The following is a 24,121-nucleotide window of genomic DNA, read 5'->3' on the forward strand; positions in this document are numbered from 1 at the left end:
ACAGACAGAGGTTTAACACAGAAACTTTAATAGGTGAGCACACTTGTGACGTTATAGTGGGGCGGAGGCACAGGACTGGCCGCCAACCACACGCGCCCACTCAGTACTCTTCCCCTTCTTCGGCCTCTGCTTCCACGGAATCCACGCCCACTTCCTCGTAATCCTTCTCCAGAGCCGCCAGGTCCTCGCGGGCCTCAGAGAACTCTCCCTCCTCCATGCCTTCCCCCACGTACCAGTGCACAAAGGCTCGCTTTGCATACATGAGGTCGAACTTATGGTCCAGGCGGGCCCAGGCCTCGGCGATGGCGGTGGTGTTGCTCAGCATGCACACGGCCCGCTGCACCTTGGCCAGGTCTCCCCCGGGGACGACGGTAGGGGGCTGGTAGTTGATGCCCACCTGCCAGAGAAGGGGAAGAAAGCACTCTGTGAAGCTTCCGGCAAACTCAGAAATGGTGGCTACTTTCATGGAAACAGAAGACACACAGGTCCCCTCTGGTGACCTGGGAGAAGGCTCGGTTCACCCTGCAGGCTCTGAGCCCTTCTTGGTGCCAGGCAGGGAGCCAGGAGAGCAGGGTGCTGGTTTCCAGACAAGGAAAACAGGGAAAGAAGAGCCCCAGAGTTGCCCACCCTGGCTGGGTCCCAAGCTGCCTGAAGGGCTGTGTCCCAGCAACTGTGACATGTGACAGGTGCCCAGGTGACAGGGCTGTCTTCCTTCTGAAAAGGGACACTGCTTTGGATTCTTTGAATGTTATTTTCTCCATAGGCTTCAACAAGATGGGGATTAATTTCTGTGGCTGAAACCTTTTCCACCCAGACAGATTCAGAGGACACAACTGTGGTTGTATCACGAGGGAAGGTCATACCCCCTGCTTTCCCACCAAATGAGCCAGCCTGTGCAGAGCAGGGTGACAGGCACACCGTCAGAGGTCCTGGGACTGCTGCCACCACTGCACCAGGAGGTGGTCTGTGTATGTGTTAAGTAGGAGGAAGGGGGTGACGTTCTAGGGCTGGGACCAAAGTGGGGGCATTCCAAGTTTCAGATCCAAGGGACAACGTGACCAAAGGTTTTGGCAGCAGCATGCAGGGTCAGCTGGAGCCCGGGTCAGTAAACCTTGTCTGTAAAGGGCCAGACACTGCATAGTCTAGGCTGGGTGAGCCACGCAGTCTGTTATAGCTCCTCAGTTCTGTCTTTGCAGCAAAAGCAGCCACGACAACACGCCAATGAGCAGGTGCGGCTGTGTTCACACACAACTTATTTACAGAACCAGGCGGCTGGTCCACCCACCATGCTGATCCCCCAGCTGGAGGAGGAGGACCAGAGGAGGAAGGCCTAGTTCAGAACCCACTGCAGCAGGCCCAGCAGAAGCAGTGAGGGTCTGAGCTAGCAGAGGAGGCCTGAAAAGGCTCAGGGAAGCACAGTCCCAAGGGAAAGAATCCATAGGGTTCAGTGGCCGAGTACTGGACAAAGCTGGAGAGTGACAGCAAGGTTTCTGTCCCTTATCCAATGGAAAGTAGGGACACACTGTGGTCTGAGGCAAACTCAGGCCAGAATTTCTAGGTGTACCAAGAGAGAAATAAAGATGATGCCATTTTTTTCACAAAAAGATTCATGATAGTTTTTCTTTAAATCCAATATTGCACAGGACATTTAAATCAGATTTACTTTCTACATACTATGGAATGAAGTAAGATTTAGTGACAGCAATCAGTTTATAGTAATTCCCCGATTTCAAATATCCACATAATTACCAAAATGCCCTGAATATGCCTACATTTCTCAGTCCAACCTACTTTTCCCACACTAATTCTATCACCCAGAAAAGGGAACAAAAATCCTTCAAAAAATTTTGTATTGTTAAAAAACAAGCTGTCACCACAGATCTATAGTGTGATGACTCAGGAAGGAAGTTCAAAAGATGCCACTGAATAAGTGATCACTCTGGTTCCCTAATTTCTGACCAAGAGCAGAGCTGCCAGGGAACAGGAGAATTCTCTGCAAAGGGCAGTGTTGTATTGCAGGGTCTGCTGCTTGCTAACAGGCAGACCCACTCCAAATCACCCAGTCCTACCTTAAATCCAGTTGGGCACCAATCCACAAACTGGATGGTGCGCTTGGTCTTAATGGTGGCGATGGCTGCGTTGACGTCTTTTGGGACCACGTCCCCCCTGTACAACATGCAGCAGGCCATGTACTTGCCGTGGCGAGGGTCACACTTGACCATCTGGTTGGCCGGCTCAAAGCAGGCATTGGTGATCTCAGCCACAGACAGTTGCTCATGGTAGGCCTTCTCGGCTGAGATGACCGGGGCGTAGGTGGCCAGGGGGAAGTGGATGCGGGGGTACGGGACCAGGTTGGTCTGGAATTCTGTCAAGTCCACATTCAGGGCCCCATCGAATCGCAGGGAGGCCGTGATGGAGGACACGATCTGCCCAATCAGACGGTTGAGGTTGGTGTACGTGGGCCGCTCGATATCCAGATTGCGCCGACATATGTCATAGATGGCTTCATTGTCCACCATGAAGGCACAGTCGGAATGTTCCAGGGTTGTGTGGGTGGTCAGGATGGAGTTGTAGGGCTCCACCACAGCCGTGGAAACCTGGGGGGCTGGGTAAATGGCAAATTCGAGCTTGGACTTCTTGCCATAGTCCACCGAGAGGCGCTCCATGAGCAGAGACGCAAAGCCAGAGCCGGTGCCGCCCCCAAAGCTGTGGAAGATGAGGAAGCCCTGCAGCCCCGTGCACAGATCCGCCTGAGAGAAAGCAGAGAACGTGAGCCAACACCTGCAGAAGCCACACTGCCCACCTCCAACCAGCCACGGTCACTTCTCTTCCTCTGCAAGATCATACGACTCACATCCTCCCCAGTGAACATGCATTACACCTAGAGGCAGAGCAGAGCAGACGTTAAAGACGTATGGATGCACCGCAGCCGCACTGGAGAGTCAGACTGTGAACTCGTGATTCTGGCCTCGGTTTTGCCAAAACGTCCTCCTGGTCGCAATCCAAGGCCTACCCTCCCACCCAGGACAACATCTACTGGAAGCCTTCTTGGCACTCCTCTTACCAGTTTGCGGATGCGGTCCAGGACCAGGTCAACGATCTCCTTGCCGATGGTGTAGTGGCCTCTGGCGTAATTATTGGCTGCGTCTTCCTTCCCGGTGATCAGCTGCTCTGGGTGGAAGAGCTGCCTGTAGGTCCCTGTGCGCACTTCATCTACAGAGGACACAGGGGCCGCGAGTCTTTAAGGCCTATTGTTAACTTACCAGGGTGGACAGATTCAGGACTGTTCCATTCTCCCAAGCACATGCTGTTCCTTGTAGGTCAACAGCATCCGTGTCTCATAGGAAATGTCTCTGTGTAATACACAGACTAGAACTGCAACCTATGGCTCTATGAGAGAAGAGTCAGCTCATGGTACAAATGCCAGTGTAACCGGTTCCCAAGGAAGGGAGTAGAGCCCTCACACCCGCACAGAGGCAATTCTACACGTGGATGTTTTTTCATACCCGTAGCTACAGCCAAGGGTGTAATTTAAAACCCCCTTATATACTAGACAGTTACCAGGTCAGAATGACTTTTGCTGGGCAGTCCCATCAGGGCACCCTATGTGGCCTGGGTCTCACAGTCTTTAGGGTGACATTCTGTCATCTCCCGGGTAGTCACTGAAAGGTGCTCTCTTTGCAGCTCTCCTTGGAAACTACCTCAGACTCCTAATCTGGAGGAACCCAACGAATGTTCTGTACTTATCTTTCTATGTCTAAGATGCAGGTCAAGACTCGTGCACCAGCCTGAGAGAGTGCACAGCATTAAGGAGGGACCAGTGCCCGGACACCCTGTAGACAGGGTCTACACAACCACCTGACCGTGGCTGAGGTGGCCACAAGTGAATCTATTCCCAGCCCATCGTCCTGCTGGCCAACCTTACGGTAGCCTGAGTCCCACAGATATTTCAGGCACTAACCTTCCAGTTTCTCACCTAACGTGGCCAAGGGCATATGCTTGTATGTCCGACCTTTCTGCAGAGGATTCAAAGGAGCACACGTGGGGCTTCAGCGAGGCTCTCCCACCATCCCAGGACAGCCGCCCTGAATGCCCAAGTACCTACCGACCACGGTGGGCTCCAGGTCCACAAACACTGCTCTGGGCACATGCTTGCCAGCCCCAGTCTCGCTGAAGAAAGTGTTGAACGAGTCATCACCACCGCCAATGGTTTTGTCACTTGGCATCTGACCATCGGGCTGAATTCCATGTTCAAGGCAGTACAGTTCCCAGCAGGCATTGCCGATCTGGACCCCGGCCTGCCCCACGTGGATAGAGATGCACTCACGCTGGGAACCAGAACATAAAGGTGAGACCCTCGTCTTCAAGGCAATCGTCACTCTATGACATGCAGAACATGTGTGTGTGCTTCAGAGTGTCTACAGCTTTCTCAAACCTTATTTACCACAAGGCTTATGTGACCATTTTATGTGAAAACAGACATGCTCTAAACCACCCTAGCTAGTAAGTGCCAGAGTTAGCCCAGAACCTAAGTGTTTGCTACTGTACAAAAATTAGGTTATTTTAAAACGTGGAAGCTGAGTAATGTGAACAGTAAACTCCACATTATGGCTAGTCACATAATTCTCTGAAGAATACGGCAGTTTTTGATTGTGTCCTGACCAAAGAATAAGGTAAAAGTGATAGAGTCAGGGAAGGAAAAGTGGACTAGGACACAGGTCACCATGGCCCAAGCACTGGCAGTCACTGTGTGTGTGTGTCCCCCAGCTGCCCTTTCAATCTACCCTCTGTTGTTCTCCATCCAGCTCTGGGCTCCCAGAGGCTGACCACGGGGACTGCATCAAAGGGCTTCCTTGCCCTCTGGCTTCTGCTTGCTCCAGCCAGTGGCAGGCAGCAGCAAAGACCCGGAGGTTAGAAGAAAGTGTGGTCGGGGCTCCCTCCCTGCCAGACCACCAGGGGTTGCTGGAGGCCGCTTATCAAGGCCACAGCTTTCAGCAGTCAGCGCTCCTCATAAAGCTACCCTGTCAACTTCTAGTGACCACTCCCTCACGTCCCCACTTCAAGCCTAGGAGGTGATGGCTCCCAGACACCCCGAATGCTGGGACACTGCGCTGCCCTTCGGTGGTTTCCTGAAATTCTGCCCATTCCTTTATAAACAGTACCTTTTAAAAGATTCTCCCCAAAGTACCTATTCTGAATGTACCATCTGTTTCCTGCCAGGAACCTAACTGTACAGACATGAACCACTTGTTCAGTTGTAGACACATCATCCTTACAAATACAGAGAGGAAACCAAATGAAACTTGAGGTGTCCCCTCCACCCTAAATTCTAATGCACAATCCCAAGAACTTGAAGTCCTGTTTTCTACTATACAAGCACCAAACTCAGAGTCATCAGGGCATCAAAGATCGACATGACGCAGCAGTCCCCCCATATCACCCCAGAAGGAGGCATTCAGTTCCAGAAAGAACTTCTCCAGTGACAAGGAACTGCCTCCTCCAGAGGAAAATTCCTCAACACTCTGGGAAGTGCTCTGGAATCCACCCAACCACACTTTTCAAATCCATATTATCATTGTGCCTTCCTTAAATCCAGACACCCTGCATTTCACAGAGTGTGTCTCCCAGGAGGCCTGATGTGGCATTCGACTCCTCAGCCCCAGTGTGGTCAGAGTCAGCTCTGTGACCTGGGGAAGCCCCTCAACTTCTTCATTTACAGAATGGGGGCTGGGGAGCTAGGTGGTCTGCAAGGCCACTTCCATCTGATTATCTAACCAATGACATAATCAAAGCAGTCAGGAAAATCATTCCTAGCTTTCAACAGAAAGCCTTAATTACAAATTCATCGCCAACCTCACCTGGATCATTAAAATCTACATTTCTTTAGTCAGCTCTATCTCCTCTCTGAAAAAATTATTTGAAACTTCCTGTGATCTTTCCAAACTCCAGACCAACTTCTCTCTCGATAGTCTTGGAAGATCACCTTGTTCCCTTCCTACCCAGAAGATACACCTTCCTGCCCCAAATGTGCAAACAGACCCTTCTGCTCTCCCCTTCCTTTACTCTACAATGAAGCTGTGTTCTCCTGTGAATGAGCCCTTGCTCCTACTGATCCCCTACCCAGCGAGGTCCTCAGAGGAATCAGGGTGGAGTTCCCAGGCCGCCAGGGGTCCACAGACCTCTGCAGGGCACAGGGAGACAGAAGCATTTCACAGTAGGACTAGGAGGTTACTAGTCCCTCCACTGTGTTGACATTCAGCCTGATGGTGCACAATCAAAGGTGGACACAACGGCTGGCGCCTGAGCCCGAATCACGGCAGCGGCACCAGACTGTACCAGTGGTCACTGGGTTCCTCACACTTACGCGCTCAGAGTAAAAAGAAGAAAAAGTAAAGCCAGATTCACTTAAGAATGTCCCTGATGCAGCAGAGACGCTGATTAACTGTACTAAATCTCTCCCTGGAGAACTGCCACAAAACGGAAAGTTTTGTGGGACGCGGCACTTGTGCACAGGCCGAAACGCAGCGGCTCGGGAGGAGCCCGGGGCATTTGTTTGAGTCGCCAGCTGAACTAGCTGCTTTTCCACGGAACGCTGTTTTCACTCGCAAGGACTGACAACCCGGCTGTTCAGACTGCGGGGTCTGTTATTTACGGTAACGTGCTGCTTGAAAGTGAGTCTTTGTAAAGCGGCTCATCTTAATCTCTAACGTGAGCAGCCCCGGCAGACACGACCCCACGAACACGGGCTCTGGGTCCTCGAGAACCTGCAGTCGCGGAGGGAGGTCCGGAGACCGCCCCCAGCCTTCGGGACCCCAACACCGTCTGTGCTCCCGGGGCCCGAGTCCAGGCCGAGCAACGACCCGCCGCCACCCCGGCTCCTGACGACACGATGTCCGGGAGCCGCCGCACCTGCACCCCCTTCACCGGACGCTCCCACGCCGGGTCCCCACCGCCCGGGGCCCGCACCCCAGAGGACGAGCCCGTTCCGGGCCCCCGGGCCTCGCGGTGCCCCCGGCCGCCGGCGCTCCGCTCGCCCCACAGGCCGGGCCGCCCGCGCCCTCTCCCCGCGGCCCCCGGGCCTGCCCCCGCCGCCTCACGTGGCGGCTTCGTCCGCCCTCCCGCCTGGGCGTCCGCGGGGCGACAGTGCCGGGGTCCCGCCAACGCCTGCCGGCCCGCAGCGCCGCCTCCCGCCCCGGCCTCACCATGCTGAGCTCCCCGCCGCCGCCGCCGCTCCTCGCCCTCAACAGCTCCTCGCCCTCAACCGCCGCTGCCGAGCGCGCTCCTCGGAGGAGCCCGCCGCTGCCCCGCGGCCATTGGTCCCGAGCGCCTGGGGGCGGGCCGACACCGGGAATCCTACTTTCCATTGGCTCTTGCTCGAGGCGCCGAGTGTGGTGGTTTCTGAGTGGATGCGGGTTTGGCGGGAAGGTTGGGGTCGCGGAAGGCGGAGGGAGGGCCCGGCGACACCGGGCATCCTTGGGCCCTAGGTTGAGGCGACCACAGTGCCCTCTGCGTGGGGCACAGGACCTTACAGTGCATGTAAGCCCCTGGACCTTGTGCTGCTGTCCTATCGCCTGGCGCCCCAGGCCCCCTCGCCTCCCCGCTCCTTATTCAGGTCCTTGCAAACATGCCTGCCCGTCATCTACCCAATGTCTGCACCCTCTTTCTTGTGTGCCCCATTCCTGATGCAGAAAAGCCTTTCCCATCCAGCGCCCAGGAGCCGAGCAAGATTTGATTACTTCTTTAATGAGGAGTGGGATTCCGGGGACAAGGGAGGCGGAGGGTACACCACAGCCCTCCCACCCCAAAGATCTGGGTTGGGGCACAGTGTCCCTTTTGGAGGACTTTGGAACCATCACCTGATTCCTCCACTCTGTAAAGATGGAATGAACGTTCTTTAGGATCCAATGTGTATATGCTTCTGGGACAAGTAGGGGAGGAGGAAGCCAGGTGTACCTCAGCTCAGCGCGCCAGAACCAGCACCCTGTTCTGGAGACTCCTTAGTCTGCAAGTGCTGGGAGTCAGCTTCTGCTCTGGGTTAGGAAGTGTCTCTTTCAGTGGAGAGGGGCTCCAAGCCTGGGCTGATGGTGACCTTGTCTCCTACAGATGGGCTGCGTGTGGGAGTATATTCTATGGGCAGCGTCCAAATCCCAGCTTCTGATGTATCAGTTTATCTGGAACATGAAAACTAACACCTACCTAGATGAAGAGGGGCACCAGAAAGACCGTGAGTACTCTGTCGTCTTCCCTCAGGTCTCACCCCATCTTTCACACCTTGGGGGCTGCCCAGAGCCTTCCTCGGCCTCCAGGGCCCTCCATGACCCTTGCTGCCTCTACTTCCCATCCTTTGGCGGGAATGCCTCACCTTTAACACCCAGTGGGAGCAGGACCCCCCTTCACAAAGCCTTTGCTCACCCACCCTCCAGACGCCCTGCCTGCCCCGTGACCCTGCAGCTGGCCCCTTCCTGCTGCTCTCCGAGCACGGGTGAGACCCTCCTGCTCCGGCTGAGCTGCTTCTCCCGAGCAGTCACCCCGTGCTTGACCCCGCGGCCCCATGTAGGGGTCAGGCGGCTGCCCAAGGCAGACTTCTCAGACTCATCTCAGGGCCCTTCTCATCTTTAACTGTTGAGACCCTCGAGGAACTTTGGTTTATGTGGGCTTTAACTGTCAATGTTAACCAACATTCGAAATGAAAACTGAGACATTTAAAAAATATAAACTATTACATGTAAACATAAGACGTATTTTTTTGTGAAAAATAACTCAAAAAAACCCCTCAAAAATGAGCGAGAAGAGTGGCGTTGCTTTACAGTTTTGCAAATCTTTCTAATGTCTGTAGAAGACATTATTTTGTCTTTAATAACGTCATAAAGTCTTTAATGTAGTAAAAGACAGCTGGATTCTCATTCTACTTCCACATTTAATCTGTTGGAATATGTTGTTTGGATGAAGTAAACTCAGGAAATTCAGCCTTGCACAGACGTGTAGTGTAGTTGGAAAAGGGAGGGGCATTTTAGTAGTCTTTCAGGTCACTGTGGATGTTCTCTGTTGACACTGCACCAAACTCAACAAGTGGTAGTTTCTGAAAGGTTAATTGCAATGTGGAATCTGAAACCAGGTCCGTGAACTTCTGCTCTGTGCATTAAAGCCCACTGACCTACCCTGCACTCATCCCCATGCAGGACTTTGTAACGTCCAGCAGTGGTCATTTACAAAATGTAGATGGGTGAGCCGTGCCGATCTCCCAAATGTCGACACGTTTCATTATACAGTGTTTAAAAATCACTTGAGTTAATGCTCCACCAGTCTCATATAACAGAAACATTCGTAAGTGTTGGGAAACTGTCAAACTCACAGTAGCCGATGCAAGTTTTCCAAAATTTTGTGGTTGTTTCCCTTAAACAGCAGATCCATTTTGTTCGTTTTCAAGAAAATATCCATCATATACAACTAAGTCTGAATAACATATTTTGTCTGCAAGTCTTTCTTTCAAATAAAAACAATATTCCCTGAAAATAGCAGTTAGTTCAGCCTGCAAGTCAAATGAATGCAAGGTGCCCTCCTCGAGCCACGACGTGCTCCAGGGGTGGCGGCAGAGGCGCCTCATGCGCTTCCCGTTTCGTCACACAGAATATTAAAAGGGCGTATTTCGGGTAGAGTTTAATAAATTAGTCATTGTTTATCGCTTCACCAAGGACAGTTTTAAGTGACCCTGGCTTTTGTTCTCACCGCGAGAGCAGAGCCGTGAGGACCCAGTGACCACTAGCGCCCTGGGCCCCCCCCACTTCTGCACAGGCTCGCAAGCGTCAACACTGTAAGGAGGGCCAACAGCCTCTCGCTGTGGTTTTGACTGTGGGGTCCGCTGAGAAGGTCCCAGGGACCCCTGGTGTCTGCAGACCACACTCAGGACAGCTGGTCTAGGTGCCTGCCAGGGACACCTGGGATGCACCTCTGCAGACATGGGTGGGGTTTCCTGGAGGGCCTTGCTGCGGTGCAGGCTCACTGTCGGTTTCTTTGTCAGCTGACATCGGCGACCTCCTGGAGCAGTTAGTGGAGGAGATCACAGGCTCCCTGTCGGGCCCAGCCAAGGACTTCTACCAGCGGGAATTTGATTTCTTTAACAAGATCACCAACGTGTGGGCCATCAAGTAAGCGGCATCTCCTTCCAGTCTTGGCTCCTGGGAATTGCCTGGGGAGCTTTAAAGGTCCCAGCGCCCAGGGCTCCCCGCTGCTGGTTCTATTGAAAGCCAGGGTTGGGAATCTCTGCTCTGGTGATTCAAGTCTCTTGAAAGTATAGCAAAATGCGCAGCCCTATGAACTTCAGAAAACATCTTAGTTTCGTTCCGGATATTGTCCCGCAGTTTGAGGCAACTCTGCTCTCTCCAAGTTCTGAAGGATCCTAGCAGTATTAGGAAAACCAGACCCCTTGGCAGCTCCCATCGTCATTGCACTGATTCACCTCTTGGGCCCTCCATTCACATGGGCCTGACGCCATCCTTGGACGTCTGCGGCACTGCCCGTTTGGTGGGACAGGGCCCTGCAGTCATCGATGCTGGCTGAGTGCCTGGGGGGGCTCCAGCAGGGGGAGCACTGAGTGCTCCCAGGGGCCTCCTTTTCCAGTGCTCAGTCTTCTCTCACCTTGGTCACCCCATGGCTCAGCCTGTGTCTCCTGAGGCCCTTTCCCAGGCCAGGTACTAGGTGTAGCAGTGATGCAGCAGCTTCTAGCCCACAAAGATAAAGGGGTGGGGAGGTGGCACTTCCTGGGCATCTGTCACATGGCAGGTGCAGGATTCCACTTTACCCCTCCCCTCCTCATCCTAGGGGAGCAGGAAGTCTGAGGGGCCTACTCCAGGTCATGCTGCAGTTAGATAGCAGACCAGCATTTGAGCACAGTTGTCTGACCCCACAGCCAACTCTGTCCCCGTCTCTGACAGCAACCTACACACACATGGCAGGGATCACTGTGTGTGGTCTCCTAGAGGAGCCTTCAGGAGTAGCTAGAACTAGAAAGAGAGGAATGGAGAGGGCAATCAGACGGGAGGGGGCCCTGGGCTGTCCCCAAGTCCTAGTGGCCAGTTCCTGCAGGAGACAGCCGAGTGTTTCTGTCCTGTTTCTCAGGCCCTACCCGAAAGGTGACGAGAGAAAGAAGCTTGTCTGTCGGCTCTGTCTGAAGCGAAAGTGCAGCCTGGTGAGCAGGGGGCCTCAGGAGGCTAATGAGAAGGGCTTCTTCCTGCAGGCAGGGAGTGGGGGCCACTGCCGCTCTGGGTGGTGCAGGGCAGGCGTGGAGACCAGCATCATGGTTGGCCGCTCGTGCACTTGGGCCCTGGGGTGCCCCGTGCCCCTCTCCAGAATCTGTCCCTGGTGAGCTGAGAGCCACGTCTCAGCGAGCACCTTTTGTCTTCCTTGCTGCCTATTTTTCTAAAGGCTGAGAGACTCAGCAGCAGCTGTTATTCTGGAAGGTTCCTGAACTCCAGTGTAACAGGAACAACACAGACAGTGGGCGTGGGGTGGGATGGGGGTGTCACAGGTGTGCTGGGACCTATGGGACAAGGCTGTCCGCCCCTGAGGTGGGAAGCTGCTCCGTGGTGCCTGCCAGCTGTTGCCGTGTGGGAATTTGAGCCCAGTGTGGTCAGATCTGTGCTTTTCAAGTCAAGGCGGAAATCCAGACTTCACTGCACAGCTCGCCATTTTTAACCGTTGGTGCTGACTCGTTTTTCAAAACCCTGGGGGTCCTGTGCAGAAGTTCACACCGGCTGCCCTCGACCGGGGCTGCCAGTGCGGGGCCTCAGTTTAGACCTTTCCTTGACTTGTGTTGAGCTCCCTGCCCAGCGCAAACAATGACTCAGCCTCTCCGAGAAGGCCTGGCATCCACTCGGGGACTCATCAGCAAGACCCTGCTGCCCAGTCTTGTTCCAGATCTTGTTATGAGGCACTGGGGAGCCAGGGGTCCAGGGCAGAGGAGTCGAGCTTGCATCTCTGAGAGAGGTTGGAGCTGGCGGGTGAAGGAGGGGCAGGGGACGGGAGGAAACCATGTGGGCCTTCTGCCTTGCCCCTCCTTTTCCTGGTAGGAAAGTCCGTCTGCACCCCACAGCGAGGCCTCACTTTGCTTCCCAGGAGACCCAGCCCTTCCTGTTTCAGGGCCCCTTCTCGAAGCCCACCCCCTGATGGGGAGCTCTCCCACCTCCCGGGGGCTCAGAGAGCACACTGCCCCAGGGAATACCAGTTCCTTGATCAGGAATGGGCTTTCTCTTGTGTGCTGAGAGAGGGGAGCTCCAGTCAGTGGGGTGACTCCAAGAACTGTTCCGGGTGAGCAGAGCAGGGCAGGAAGCTCTTGCGTGTGTCCTGTGAGCACAGGCAGCCCCATAGCTGGTGCTGGGCGGCCAGTGCAGCCCAGGAGCAGCGGCGGGGTCTGTAAAGCTGAGGACTCGGTGCATCCTCTGGGAGAAGTGTCTCCCGGGAGCTGGTGGCACCCTCATTAGGTATCGGGAAGGGTCCAGGGAAAGATCACAGAATCAGGGAGGATGCACCCTCAATGGCCACGGAATATGAAGTCGTCTGTGCTGCGGATGAGGACCTAGAGGCCGCCGAGCGCCGCCCGGTCTGCAGGGTGGACTCTGCAAGGAGAATCTGTGCTGAGGACCGGTTGTGTCCTCGCGTCGTCACACTTGGGCTCCCTGTGACCTCCCCTCTGTCCCTGCACAGGCTGCTACCTGCCCAGCAACCCCGAGGCCATCGTGCTGGACATCGACTACAGGTCCGGGACACCCATGCAGAGGTGCGAGGCCGCCCTCCTCCAGCAGCTCCCTTTCTCCGTGCTGTTTGCTGTATCACTTGTGCCACGTTCTTGTTGTTGTTTTTCAGTGCTGCAAAAGCTCCGTATCTGGCTAAATTCAAGGTGAAACGATGTGGAGTTAGTGAACTTGAAAAAGAAGGTCAGTGAAGAACATCTGATGTCGTGTGGGATCTCAGTGTTTCCCCTTGTTAGGCCCAGTTTCTTTTGGTTTAGTTTATCATCCTCCCCGTGAAAGATGATGGCCGTCCATCTGCTCTCAGTGTGACCCCTCGTTTGGGGACGGGACAGAGCTCATGTGCAGTGACAGAGACCCTGGAGGTCAGACCCCAAGGCAGCCAGAGGGTCCAGGAGGGACCTTCTTGAGACGGAGTGGCCGGGGACTTGGGGGGTATACTAGTCTGCTCAGGCTGCGTGCAAATGGCCACAGTCTGGGGCTTCAACAACAGAAGTTGCTTCTCTCTGGGTTCTGGAGGCCAGAAGTGCGACATCAGGGTGTCGGCAGGCCCTGCTCTTTCTGAAGGGCTCTAGGGGAGAATCTGTTCCATGTATTTCTCCTAGCTTCTGGTGGTTGCCGGCAGTCCCTGGCGTCCCCTGGCTTATATAGCTGCATCACTGCAACCTGTGCCTCCGTCCTCACGTGGCCTTCTCCCTGCGGGCCCCTGTCCAAATGTCCTTCCTCTGATAAGGGCACCAGTCATTGAATCAGGGCCCACCCTAGTCCAGTGTGGCCTCATTAACTTGATTACATGTGCAAAGACCCTATTTCCAAAGAAAGTCACATTCTGCGGTTTTGGGTGGGCATGAATTTTGGGATGACACTAGTCAATCCAGTACAGGGGGTGTGGCCCCGGGCCAGTGTGGGGACATGCCTTCCATGGCCTTACCCACACTCTGGCCCCCAAGTCCTCCCAGGCAGCCCAGGGTGCAGAGAGCCACACTCCCCTGCCCCTCAGCTCACAGGGCCCATCGCTGATCCCAGGCACACCTGGGTCCTCACTTCCAATGATAAGGGGGCCTCTGGCTTCAGTTCCATTTAAGCCTAAACATTCTTAGGAAGAGACCCCTGGCCCTGTGCTTCCGGCCGCTGACCCCAGGCATCTGCTGGGCCTTGGCCTCCTGGGGGCTCTGCAGAGATGAACCCCAAGAGTCCCAGGTTCCTTCTAGGCATGTGAGTAGGGCTCACCCACGGCACCCTCAGGGGGCCTCTCACTGCCCTTGGGCTAATAGGCAGTCTCTCTGTCCCCCGTGCCCCACACGCAGGTCTGCGGTGCTGCTCGGACTCCGGGGATGAGCATGGCACGCAGGAGGCCGATGGCCAGACGGTCTCCTGGCAGGCGGCCATCTTCAAAGTGGGAGACGACTGCCGACAGGTAGTGGGGCCAGGCCAGGGTCAGGCTAACGGCAGCGGGCCTGCTCTCCGAGGCTCTAGGTGTGCTTCGTGGTCGAACCTCACACGCAGAAACACGAGTCTTTGCTTACAGCTTTTGGTTCAGATGCCACAGAGTAAATCAGGGCTTTCTGCCAGACCCAGAGGCCTCTGCAGCGGCTCCCCACCCCGCTGGACACCCTTTGGCTGCCTCCAGGAAACTGCCCTGGGGGCCGGGTGCCCCTTACTCACACCCCCACCAGGCAGCATGGCCTTGTGTTCAACCCAGCAGCTGGTGGTCCCAGGAGCCCGAACCCAGCCTGTTGGGCTGTGAGGTCAGGCATTCCAGACTCCTGCTCAGCTGGGGCCTCCCTCCCTTCCTCCCTCCTCACTGGGCGGGGCCGCCGGGGATCTTGTGAGCCGGAGAGCAGGAGGCTGGCCGACCACCCCACAGCTCCTTGGTTCCCAGGACATGCTGGCCCTCCAGATCATCGACCTCTTTAAAAACATATTCCAGCTGGTCGGCCTGGACCTCTTTGTCTTCCCCTATCGGGTGGTGGCCACCGTCCCCGGGGTAAGTTCTCTGCGCAGGAGCCCAGGCGGCTGCCCCTCGATGCCTCAGGTGGAGCGCAGTCGGCCGCAGGCCTCGGCACTCGGCCCTTCCTCGACTGCACCTTCCCAGACCAGTTGGGCCGCCAGACGGACTTCGGCATGTACGACTACTTCACACGCCAGTACGGGGACAAGTCCACCCTGGCCTTCCAGCAGGTGACCAGCAGGGCGGCCCCCAGACCCGGGGTTGTGCGCGCTCCATCCCGCCCCCCAGCATCGCCTGCCAGCCAGCACCCTGCTGCCCCCTTCCCCTGCTTTCTGAGTCCTTGTACATTTGGGGGTAAAACCAGAGCACCCCGTAACCTTGCTTGGGATTCAAAGGAGCCTCTAGATGGACTCCCCAAAACTAATTCATGGGTGTGGGAGGAAGGGGCTGCTCCCCCTGCACCCCCAGACGCAGCCACTTGTCACTCCCACTACCAAGGTCTGCCTTGCTGATTTGGGGTCCCAGGCACAGAGCCGGGAGAGCACCCGCAGGCCCCGGGGTCCCCGGCACCGAGCCGGGAGAGCGCCCGCAGGCCCCGGGGTCCCCGGCACCGAGCCAGGAGAGCGCCCGCAGGCCCCGGAGGCGCAGTCCTCAGGGGCCGTCGTGAGCGCCCGGCTCTCTCCACACAGGCGCGCTACAACTTTATCCGAAGCATGGCCGCCTACAGCCTCCTGCTGTTCCTGCTGCAGATCAAGGACAGGCACAACGGCAACATCATGCTGGACAAGAAGGGCCACATCATCCACATCGGTCAGCCAGGCCCAGCGCCGCCCTTGTCCTCTCCCTTTCCCCTGGAGCCTGGGGCAGGGTAGCGATCCCCACCCCACAGCAGAGCAGGCGTGCTGAAGCCACCCAGCCGCGAAGGGTCGGGGTCAGGGTCAGGGTCAGGGTCAGGGCTCGAGTCCAGCTTTGAGGCCCCAGCTGTTGGCTGCCAGGTGGTCTTGCCACAGAGGGCCCTGGGGGTGAGGGGAGCAGCCAGGGCTGCAGAGCACGGGGAGCTCTGGGGTGGAAACGAGCCAAGTGGAACCGGCTCATCCAACTCAGCGCTGGCCTCGTCTCTGCTCTGGCCTGGCTCCCACCTCCACTTCCTCTTCTGCCTGCTGCTCCCCTGCACCCCTAAGAAGATATAGCCTGTGGCTGGTTCCTGGGGTGTGGGGAGCTAGTGGCTCTGAGTCCTGGCTGCAGCACGCCCACCTTTCTGCCCTGGCGTCTGATCCCGTCACAAATGGCTTCTTGGGGTTTTGCAGACTTTGGCTTCATGTTTGAAAGCTCCCCGGGAGGCAACCTTGGCTGGGAACCAGACATCAAACTGACTGATGAGATGGTGATGATCATGGGGGGCAAGATGGAGGCCACACCCTTCAAGTGGTTCATGGAGATGTGTGTCCGTGGCTACCTGGCCGTATGGTGAGCCCTGGGGAGGGGGCAGGTAGGGGCACCAGGACAGTGGGGAGGAGGGTGGGCAGCCCCTCAAAGGTCCCGTGGGGCCTTCTCAGGCCTCTCTGTGGATGGAGGGACTGAGGTTCAAACAGAGCAAGGGAGGTGCTGGAGGCCACCTGGTGGGCCAGGTGTGCCTGGGCCCTGCCTTCCTGTCACCTCTGCCCACCTGTGCCAGCGACTTCTTGCTCTGGGCTTTAGAGTCCAGCCACACTCTGAGGTCTCCTGGGGTTGGCTTCACTTGCCAGTGCCCTGGGCTCCCTCTTCAGAGCATTCCATTCAGCCTTTCAGCCAAGCCTGAGCACCTGCCACCCCGCCAGGCTGCACGCTGGACAATCACTGTCCTGGTGTCAGAGTGTCATGTGGCCAAAGCCACACGGCAGTGTGTGGTGACACCTGGACCCTACCCCAGAGTCTCTCGGAGCCTGCATTGTGAGTGCTTGGTGCAAGCAAAGGAGGTTCAGGATGTCTTTGAGCTGTGCGCCTGCACTTCCTCAGCCGTGCACAGAAACCAGGGCTGGAGGCCTCGGGTGGGGGACCGAGGCAGGACCGCTCTACCCAGTCACAGCTGTGTGAGCAGCCTGGGCACTGCAGGGCTGCCCTGGGGAGACGTGACAGGCGGCAGGGAGGTGGGGGGAGCCAGCGCGTGAGCACACACTGTGTGCAAGCTGTGGGGCAGCAGCCGGGCTGCAGGACTGCAGGGAGGGTGACCCTGCTCAGGCTGGCCTCTGTCCACCTCCCTTCCCTGCCTCTCCCCAGGCCCTACATGGATGCAGTCATCTCTCTGGTCACCCTCGTGTTAGACACAGGCCTGCCCTGCTTCTGCAGCCAGAAAATCAAGCTCTTGAAGTAGGTCCTGGGCAGACACACAGGCTGTTTGAGGGGCAGTTGTCCCCGAGATGGCAGCCTCTTGATGCTGGTGACTGATCAGTATCAAGGCTGAGTGCGCTCCTTGGAACCCAGAGCAGATGGGGTTCCTGCGGCAACGCTGTCACCAGACCATGTTTGTAAGATGCCCCGTCTTCTGCTGGCCACGGCCAAGGACATCACCAGGAGCCCCTTCATTTCTCAAGGATACAGTGCCAGCAGCCCTGCCTCTGGGCCCTGAGCCCCGGGGGCCACAGTGGCTTAGCCTCTAGGCTAGTCCTGCCCCATCCGTGAAGCCACTCCACCCAGGAGGTGCTGGGGAAGGGGACAGAGCCCTCCAGGCCGGCTGGGAACACTGTCCCAATAGGCCAAGCCTGGCCCTCACAACAATGTCCCCAGGAAAGAACACTCCTAGGGCCTGACCCTCAGTGGAACAGATTCCCACAAACGCTCAGTGCGGTCTACAGGCAGGACTACATCCCGAGGGGAGGGCAGCCTGGAGGGAGCGCCCGGCGGCGGCAGCCCTGACGTGGCGCTCTCCCCCAGGCACAGGTTCAGCCCCAACATGACTGAGCGAGAGGCTGCGAACTTCATCATGAAGGTCATTCAGAACTGCTTCCTCAGCAACAGGCGAGTCACCCCCTCCTGCCCTCCCCTCCTGCATCACCACCACGCCCCACTGTTCTCCGGGCACCTGCGCAGGGCCACGGCTGGGCCAGGTGACGAGGATGCTGCTGTCCCAGGAGACTCTGGGTCCCGCGCACCCTGAAGGGAGCTCTTGCGGAGTGACAGGGTGCTGAGTTAGAGGGGCCAGAGACATGCTAAGGGGAATACCGGGCAGAGGCCTGAAGGCTGGAAACTGTGCCCACCTGGGGCTGAGCCTGTGAGGCCTAGCCTGTGAGGGTGAGGGAGCCGCCAGTGCCCAGGGCCTCCAGGGAAGTGTGCATGGCTCAGCAGGGCTGGGTAAGGAGCAGCCTTCTCAGGCTGCTGCCTGAGCAGTGACAGGAGGGGCAGGGTGGGGACAGGCCCGTCGGCCATTGCTGTTGTGGGTGGTGGAGCCATGAGGAGAGGTGGGTTCCGATTCTGAAGTTAGAGTCCCTGATGGGCTCCCAGGGGTGTGGCAGTCAGAGATGGCATTGAGGTTTCTGGGCTGAACACCTGGATGGACATGACTGCAGCAGGAGGGTGAGGGGAGCCACCCATGTAGGAGCTGAGGCCCCTGGGAGGTGCAGAGACCGCCAGAGCCTGAAAGGAAGACCGAGAACTGAGCCCGGGGGCCCTAATGAGAGCAGTTAAAGGCCGGGCATGTGCGGGCTGGGCCATGCAAGCACAGGAGTGCCCCAGAGGAACAGGAGGGAGCTCAGGGCAGGCGAGCAGAACAGAACATCTCTGAGTCAGCGGGATGGGCCGGGAAGGCAGGAGGGGAAGGTCTCTTCTGATTGTTTTGTTGGTGAAATAAGACAGGCGTGTGCTGAGAGGTGTGATGGGGGAGGAGTGCACAGACCCATTCCAGAGGCTGAGCATGGTCCCACTCATTTGGGGGCCAATGCCAGGCCGAGGGGCTAGAGTGGCACCTGGCATAGAGGCAGCTCCTATAACACTCTCCCGGGTCGTGCCTGGGCCCCAGGACCGAGGGCAGGCATTTGGCTGAGGAGGGGCCATCCACTTGAGCCCACATTTGGGGCCCACTGAGCGTGAGGTGGCCTCAGGAAGCTGAGCAGGAGATGGGGGCATGATGGAGCTCCAGGATCGTGGCCACGAGCCACGGGGGGAAGGAGCGGCCAAGGAAGCGGGCCTGCCAGGAGGCCAAAGGGTCTGTGATTGCATTTGCACCCTCAGGGAGGGGAGTAGGGCCGACGCCTAAGTACAGCTCTCTGGGTGCAGCAGTCATGGAGGCCTCAGAGGGGTGAGGGGCCCCAGACCGGCACCGGCTCCTCACAGACCTCCTTTGCTCTCTGCCTTTCAGGAGCCGGACCTACGACATGATCCAGTACTATCAGAATGACATCCCCTACTGAGGACGGAGGCGGAGCACCAGCTGTCACGGGCACCCCCAAAGCCGTCCTGCAATCATGGAGCTGTGCCAGCACTTCCCCACCCCGACCGGCCGCTGTGTGTGGTCACAAGGGATGGACTGCCCGTGGCCCTGTCATTTCATCCAGTGGAGTTATTTTTATAGGACAAATAGGACAAAAGAAGTGCGCCCCTGCAGAGCCTGGCAATCCGCTCCTTCCTTAGGCCCACGTGTGGCCTGTGAGGCTGAAATGACAATCACCTGATGACACTGTCTCTGCACGGATGTGAATACTGTTTGCATTGGACACATTCCCTGTCTTATTTCATAGGTACGTGAAGTATTTTCTTGTGTATTAAAAAAAACACAGAAAAATTATGCTCAACTTAAGATTTAACCAACATGAACAAAAAAAACCCCCAAAAAGTACTGTGTTGAAAGTTGAACATCAGGTTTAGTGTGGAGTCCTCAGTGCACATTCAGCTGAGTGGTGATTCCTGGCTGTGCTGGGAAGGGAGGAGGGCAGCGTTCCCTCGCCAGAGTCCAGGGACAAGATGGAGTAAGGGCCGGCCAGCTGGGAAGCCTGCACTCAGAGGCCCTCCAGGGACTCTCCCAGCTAGAACTGGCCAACCCTGTCAAGGGGGTTGCGGGGGGGGCGGTCTGACAGCACATGTGCCGAGGGGGTCAGGCCCAGGCACCCTGGTTACGAGCGTCACAAATATGACTCACCACCACGCAGATGAAGATAACATTGTATTCTCCCCAACTGCGCTCTCCTGCTCCAAAGCTGTCTCTGCTCGAGGCTCCTGTGCAGGCCACCTGGCCGTCTCGTGCACGTCTCTCCTCGGCGCAGGCATTGCTCAGTGTCCTGCTTCTGCTCCAGTCTTTTCCTGTTTCCCTCTTGTTCATTTTCAAATGCTCTGCTTCAGGACTCCAAAATTTTTGTGCAGCTAGCACCCAGCAGCCATCTATTCCCACCCACTATGACCCTCTAATTATTTTAGGCAGATAGGAAGTAAAGACTTGAAACCAAAAAAAAAAGACAACATAGAACATCCAGAAATAAGTCACTGAAATTAAAAATGCAAAAGACTGGTTAAACAGCAGATAAGATATAGGTGAAGAGAAAACCAATCAATGAAAGATAGAACAATGAAATTATCAAAAATGAAGTATAAAGAAAAGGAAAGTTGAATGAGAAGCTCCAATCAACTACTACTGGGATTCCAGAGTTGATGAAAAACACAAATACTCAGCTTCAGGAAGCGCAGTTCAGTCCTGAGCAGTATAAATAAAAATATAAATAAGAAGCCAAGGGCCGGCCCTGTGGCTTAGCAGTTAAGTGCGCGTGCTCTGCTGCAGTGGCCCGGGGTTCACCGGTTCAGATCTCGGGGACACACCGACGCACCGCTTGTGAAGCCATGCTGTGGCGGCATCCCATATAAAGTGGAGGAAGATGGGCATGGATGTTAGCCCACGGCCAGTCTTCTTCATCAAAAACAAAAAAAAAAGAGAGGATTGGCAGATGTTAGCACAGGGCTGATCTTCCTCACACACACACACACACACAAAACGGCAGGAATTATAAACATGGGTAAAAAAGTGAGACCCAATTATATGCTGACAACAAGAGATGCACTTAAAGTCATAGACCTGAGGTGACAGTAAATAGAGGAAGAAAGATTTACCACCGATAATCATGTGCATGAATGTTTATGAAGCAAAACTTGACAGAATTCAAGGGAGTGTCTTGACATGAGTTCAGCCATGTTTGGCCATTCCATTAACCTACAGCCACCAGTGCACAAAGAAATATAAAGCTGCTTTCTGTGTGGTGGAAACTGGCCTTTTTCCTGGGAACTGGGCTTTCTCCCACAGAGATAGTTGCAATTTGTAAAAATTTCAAGGCCCTTCGGGCGTCATAGCCTGGGACAGACTGGCCATCTGTGCCAGGCTGGGACGATAACCAGGGTAAACAATGCACATACACAACTGCCGGGCTGGGACGATAGCCAGGAGGCTCAGTGCACGTACGCCACTGATAACCATTTGTGCATGGAAACACTAAATGCTTGCTCTGTAAACTTTGTAACTGCTTATATAAACTGCTGGAAACCGAGGCCTGGTGAGAGTCTCACCTGTGGAGGGGACATCCGGCCCAGAACCTCTGATGATCAATTCCCGCCCAGCCATGTCAATCGAAGGGACTCTCCCTGGCAGTGCGGCATGGATGTTGTGAGTAACCGATGTTCTCTTTTCGGTCAACCTGGTGTTTCTCTTTCCAGTTGATTTGTGTCATTTCCCTTCAGTCGATGTGGATGTTTTCCCTTTCCAGTCGAGCTGGTGTTTTTCCCTCTTATTATTTGACCTATTCCGATCTGTTTGCAGACTATTGCCTTTACTCTCCTCTATATAATAAAATATACCTTCAGTCCATTTGTTTGGAGTGGAAAGTTTCTTTTACATCTCTGGTCGAATCCCCCGAACCTCTCATAACAGGGAGAAATAAACAATTCCACAGAGTTGGAGGTTTTAATATCTCTCTCTCCACAATTAACAGAACTGGCAAGAAAGTCAGTGAACACAGGAGACCTGAACAACCATATTGCCCACCTTGACCTGATGGGCATTTATAAGACTTACTCCAGGGCCGGCCCCGTGGCTTAGCGGTTAAGTGCTCGCGCTCCGCTGCTGGCGGCCTGGGTTTGGATCCTGGGCGCACACCGACACACCGCTTCTCCGGCCATGCTGAGGCCGCGTCCCACATACAGCAACTAGAAGGATGGGCAGCTATGACATACAACTATCTACTGGGGCTTTGGGGGAAAAATAAATAAATAAAATTATTAAAAAAAAAAAAAAGATGATGTAAGTTCAAGTAGAAAGGATACCAGAGGGCCGGTCCCGTGGCTTAGCAGTTAAGTGTGTGTGCTCCGCTACTAGCAGCCTGGGTTCGGATCCCCGGCGTGCACCAATGCACCACTTCTCCAGCCATGCTGAGGCCACGTCCCACATACAGCAACTAGAAGGTTGTGCAACTATGACATACAACTATCTACTGGGGCTTTGGGGGGGGAAAAAAAGGAGGAGGATTGGCAATAGATGTTAGCTCAGAGCCGGTCTTCCTCAGCAAAAAAAAAAAAAAGAGGAGGATTAGCACGGATGTCAGCTCAGGGCTGATCTTCCTCACAAAAAAAAAAAAAAGAAAAAGAAAGGATACCAGAATATAGGATGTAACTTCCAGAAAGATCAAACAGAAGATAAGGAAGGGGGGGAGAGCAGAGAAAAAGCAGGATAAACATTACAAAATGGTAGAAAAACATTCAAACATAGTAGAAATGATTTCAAACCAAAATACTTGGAAAGGAACCTTGTCAAATTGGCTTTAAAAAGCAAGTCAATCAAATGCTATGTACCAGATTCCAGCAAGAGGGCAAATTACATATCTTGAAAAACTAGAAATGCTATTTAGAGTACTGGGGAGAAATCTAAATCCGTGAGCTCACAAGAAAATAAGGAATCTTTAGAGACTAAAAACAAAATGAAATAAAAAGTCTTAAGAACAATTAAGTTCCTGTTTTGATGACAAGGTAGACAAAAGACAAACTCAAGAGCCTGATGCCTTTGAGGAGGTGGTTAGGGAGCACAGTCTGCACGTAGGATAGGGGCACTAGAAACGCAGCTATACCCCAGAGACCAGGAACTTCCTCAGGGTTGCTGTAAAAACCCATCGTGCTTAAAGGTGAAATACTGAAAGCTGTGCCTCCTGGATAAAGAGGGAGGAACACACGTGTCTGCTGTCACCACTTCTATTCAGCATTCAGTAACGGAGGCCCCAGCCAGACCAGTGAGGCAATAAAAAGAAACAGTCTAAGAATCTGGACAGGAGAAATAAAACTCAGAAATGGCATTTTTGTACATAAAAGTCCAAAATAATCTATAAATATAATCTATGGTCAAGGTTACAATGTATATACAGGTCAATATACAAAAAAGTCAATTGTGTGTGTGTGTGTACATATGTCTCACAAAAAAATGAAATTAAAACAATACCATTTACAATTGCATCCCCAAACATCAAATACCAAGAAATACAGCTAATGAAAGATTTATAAGAAATATTAAGAACTATAAATGTTGAGAGAAAGAAGATTTAAGCAAATACAGTAACATTCATGAATTCGAAGGGTCAACAATACACAGATGTTTGTTCTCAAATTGATCTGTAGTTTCACTGAAAATGCCACTCAAAATCTTAGAAAGTTTTGTAGCAGAGATTGGCAAGTCTAAAATTTATACGGGAATGCAAACATTAAAACACAGCTATTTCGATCTTGAAGACCAACGACCCTAGATATCAAGACTTACCCTTAAACTACAGTAGTTAAGACAATGCGGCTCACTGGTGCCAGGAAAGATGAATAAACAACGGCAGAGATGAAGACCAGGAACATACCCCCACACATACAGACACCCTGCAGGACAGTAGAGGAAAGATGGTCTTTTCAATAATGGTGTCGCGTCAACTGGATATCGGTACAGGAAGAAAAATTTAATCTTGACTGCCTACCTCATACCAGACCTAACAATCAATTCCAGGTGGATTGTAGAGCTCTATGTTATAATTTTATTTTATTTATTTTTATTTATTTTTCCCCCAAAGCCCCAGTAGATAGTTGTATGTCATAGTTGCACATCCTTCCAGTTGCTGTATGTGGGACGCCGCCTCAGCATGGCTGGAGAAGCGGTGCATCGGTGCGCGCCCGGGATCCGAACACGGGCCGCCAGCAGCGGAGCGTGTGCACTTAACCACTAAGCCACGGGGCCGGCCCCTAGAGCTCTATGTTAAAGGTAAGCTTTAAAGGCTTTTAGAAGAGAATAGTATGCCTTGATGACCTCAGGACACACAAAGATTTCTTAAACAGAACCAAAAAAGCACTAAGCCTAAAGGGAAAAAATTTAACTTGGACTATATGAAAAGGCATGCCACAGACCTGGGAAGGTATTTGCAATGTACGTATACCTGTGCAAAAGACTTATACCCAGAGT

General features: G+C 54.4%; 2 protein-coding genes across 2 annotated transcripts in view; one reads left to right on the plus strand and one right to left on the minus strand.

Annotated features, from left to right (window-relative positions):
- Nucleotides 1-78: 78 nt before the first annotated feature.
- The window catches only part of LOC131398466 (tubulin alpha-3 chain-like), a 29,599-nt gene continuing 5,556 nt past the window's right edge, over nucleotides 79-24,121 (minus strand). The window contains exons 3-6 of the mRNA XM_058532018.1: nucleotides 4,106-4,328; nucleotides 3,065-3,213; nucleotides 2,070-2,750; nucleotides 79-397 (exon numbers count right to left, since the gene is read on the minus strand). Coding sequence (XP_058388001.1) covers nucleotides 101-397; nucleotides 2,070-2,750; nucleotides 3,065-3,213; nucleotides 4,106-4,226 — 1,248 coding nt within the window. The 5' untranslated portion in view covers nucleotides 4,227-4,328 and the 3' untranslated portion in view covers nucleotides 79-100. The remainder of the gene's footprint in view (nucleotides 398-2,069; nucleotides 2,751-3,064; nucleotides 3,214-4,105; nucleotides 4,329-24,121) is intronic.
- On the plus strand, nucleotides 10,648-19,434 carry LOC131398619 (putative phosphatidylinositol 4-kinase alpha-like protein P2). The gene is made up of 14 exons (XM_058532255.1): nucleotides 10,648-10,688; nucleotides 11,116-11,296; nucleotides 12,261-12,303; nucleotides 12,700-12,772; nucleotides 12,859-12,929; nucleotides 14,051-14,179; nucleotides 14,591-14,734; nucleotides 14,800-14,924; nucleotides 15,384-15,504; nucleotides 16,002-16,153; nucleotides 16,760-16,776; nucleotides 16,951-17,040; nucleotides 17,605-17,688; nucleotides 19,025-19,434. The coding sequence occupies exons 1-14, from the start codon at nucleotides 10,648-10,650 to the stop codon at nucleotides 19,074-19,076; spliced, it is 1,323 nt and encodes a 440-aa protein (XP_058388238.1). The 3' UTR covers nucleotides 19,077-19,434.

The sequence above is a fragment of the Diceros bicornis genome, chromosome 35 (genome assembly GCF_020826845.1).
Source record: "Diceros bicornis minor isolate mBicDic1 chromosome 35, mDicBic1.mat.cur, whole genome shotgun sequence".
Taxonomy (NCBI): domain Eukaryota; kingdom Metazoa; phylum Chordata; class Mammalia; order Perissodactyla; family Rhinocerotidae; genus Diceros; species Diceros bicornis.